General features: G+C 66.9%; 1 protein-coding gene across 1 annotated transcript in view; it reads left to right on the top strand.

Annotated features, from left to right (window-relative positions):
• Positions 1 to 411: 411 nt before the first annotated feature.
• Positions 412 to 871, top strand: part of NODAL (nodal growth differentiation factor) — a gene marked incomplete at its 5' end in the record, with an annotated part of 1,168 nt that continues 708 nt past the window's right edge. Inside the window, 2 exons of the mRNA XM_009699008.1 lie at positions 412 to 565; positions 733 to 857. Coding sequence (XP_009697310.1) covers positions 412 to 565; positions 733 to 857 — 279 coding nt within the window. The remainder of the gene's footprint in view (positions 566 to 732; positions 858 to 871) is intronic.

Raw genomic sequence — 871 nt, 5'->3', positions numbered from 1 at the left:
ATCCCTGTCCCCGGGACCGACGCTGTCCTCGGAAACAGCACCATCCCCGAGCACCCCTGTCCCCGGGACCGACGCTGTCCCCAAGCATCCCTGTCCTGGGACCCGCACTGTCCCCAGGACCGGCATCATCCCCGAACACCCCTGTCCCTGGGACCGCTACCAGGCATCCCTCTCGCCGGGACCGGCACTGTCCCCGAGCATCCCTGTCCAGGGACTCACTCTGTCCCTGAGCATCCCTCTCCCTGGGACCGGCACTGCCCGGTGCTCTCCCTGGCTCTCGGGGCTCAGAGTGGGTCTGGCTTCTTTCCCCCAACCCTCGGGCTCCCGCAGCAGGTGAAGGCACCGTCCCCTCCGGCGCTGGCACTCCCTGGCAAAGCCAGCGGTTCCCTTACCATGCCCCTTGGGTTTCAGGCTCCCTGCAGAACGGTTCCCGCTGGGCGCTCTCCTTCGACATGTCCTCCCTCTCCAGCAGCCAGGAGGTGAGTCTGGCAGAGCTCCGCATCCGCTCCCCCAGCCTCTCCCCAGCCCACGACATCTCCCTGGACATCTACCACAGTCAGCGGCAGAGGTGCCGGGGCGATGGAACTTGCACCCACCACCTCTTTCTGGGCACCGTGGCTGGCAACCCCTCTTCCACCCAGGCCTCCCCCCCAGCCTCTCCCCAGCCCACGACATCTCCCTGGACATCTACCACAGTCAGCGGCAGAGGTGCCGGGGCGATGGAACTTGCACCCACCACCTCTTTCTGGGCACCGTGGCTGGCAACCCCTCTTCCACCCAGGCCTCCTGGAAAGTGTTTGAAGTCACCAGCCTGCTCCGGTCCTGGCTCCACCAAGCCGTGGTCCCTAGGGACCGTGGTCCCACGGGCAGG

Source organism: Cariama cristata, unplaced genomic scaffold (assembly GCF_000690535.1).
Source record: "Cariama cristata isolate BGI_N322 unplaced genomic scaffold, ASM69053v1 scaffold35720, whole genome shotgun sequence".
NCBI classification, from domain to species: domain Eukaryota; kingdom Metazoa; phylum Chordata; class Aves; order Cariamiformes; family Cariamidae; genus Cariama; species Cariama cristata.
This window is presented reverse-complemented; position numbering and strand designations above follow the sequence as displayed.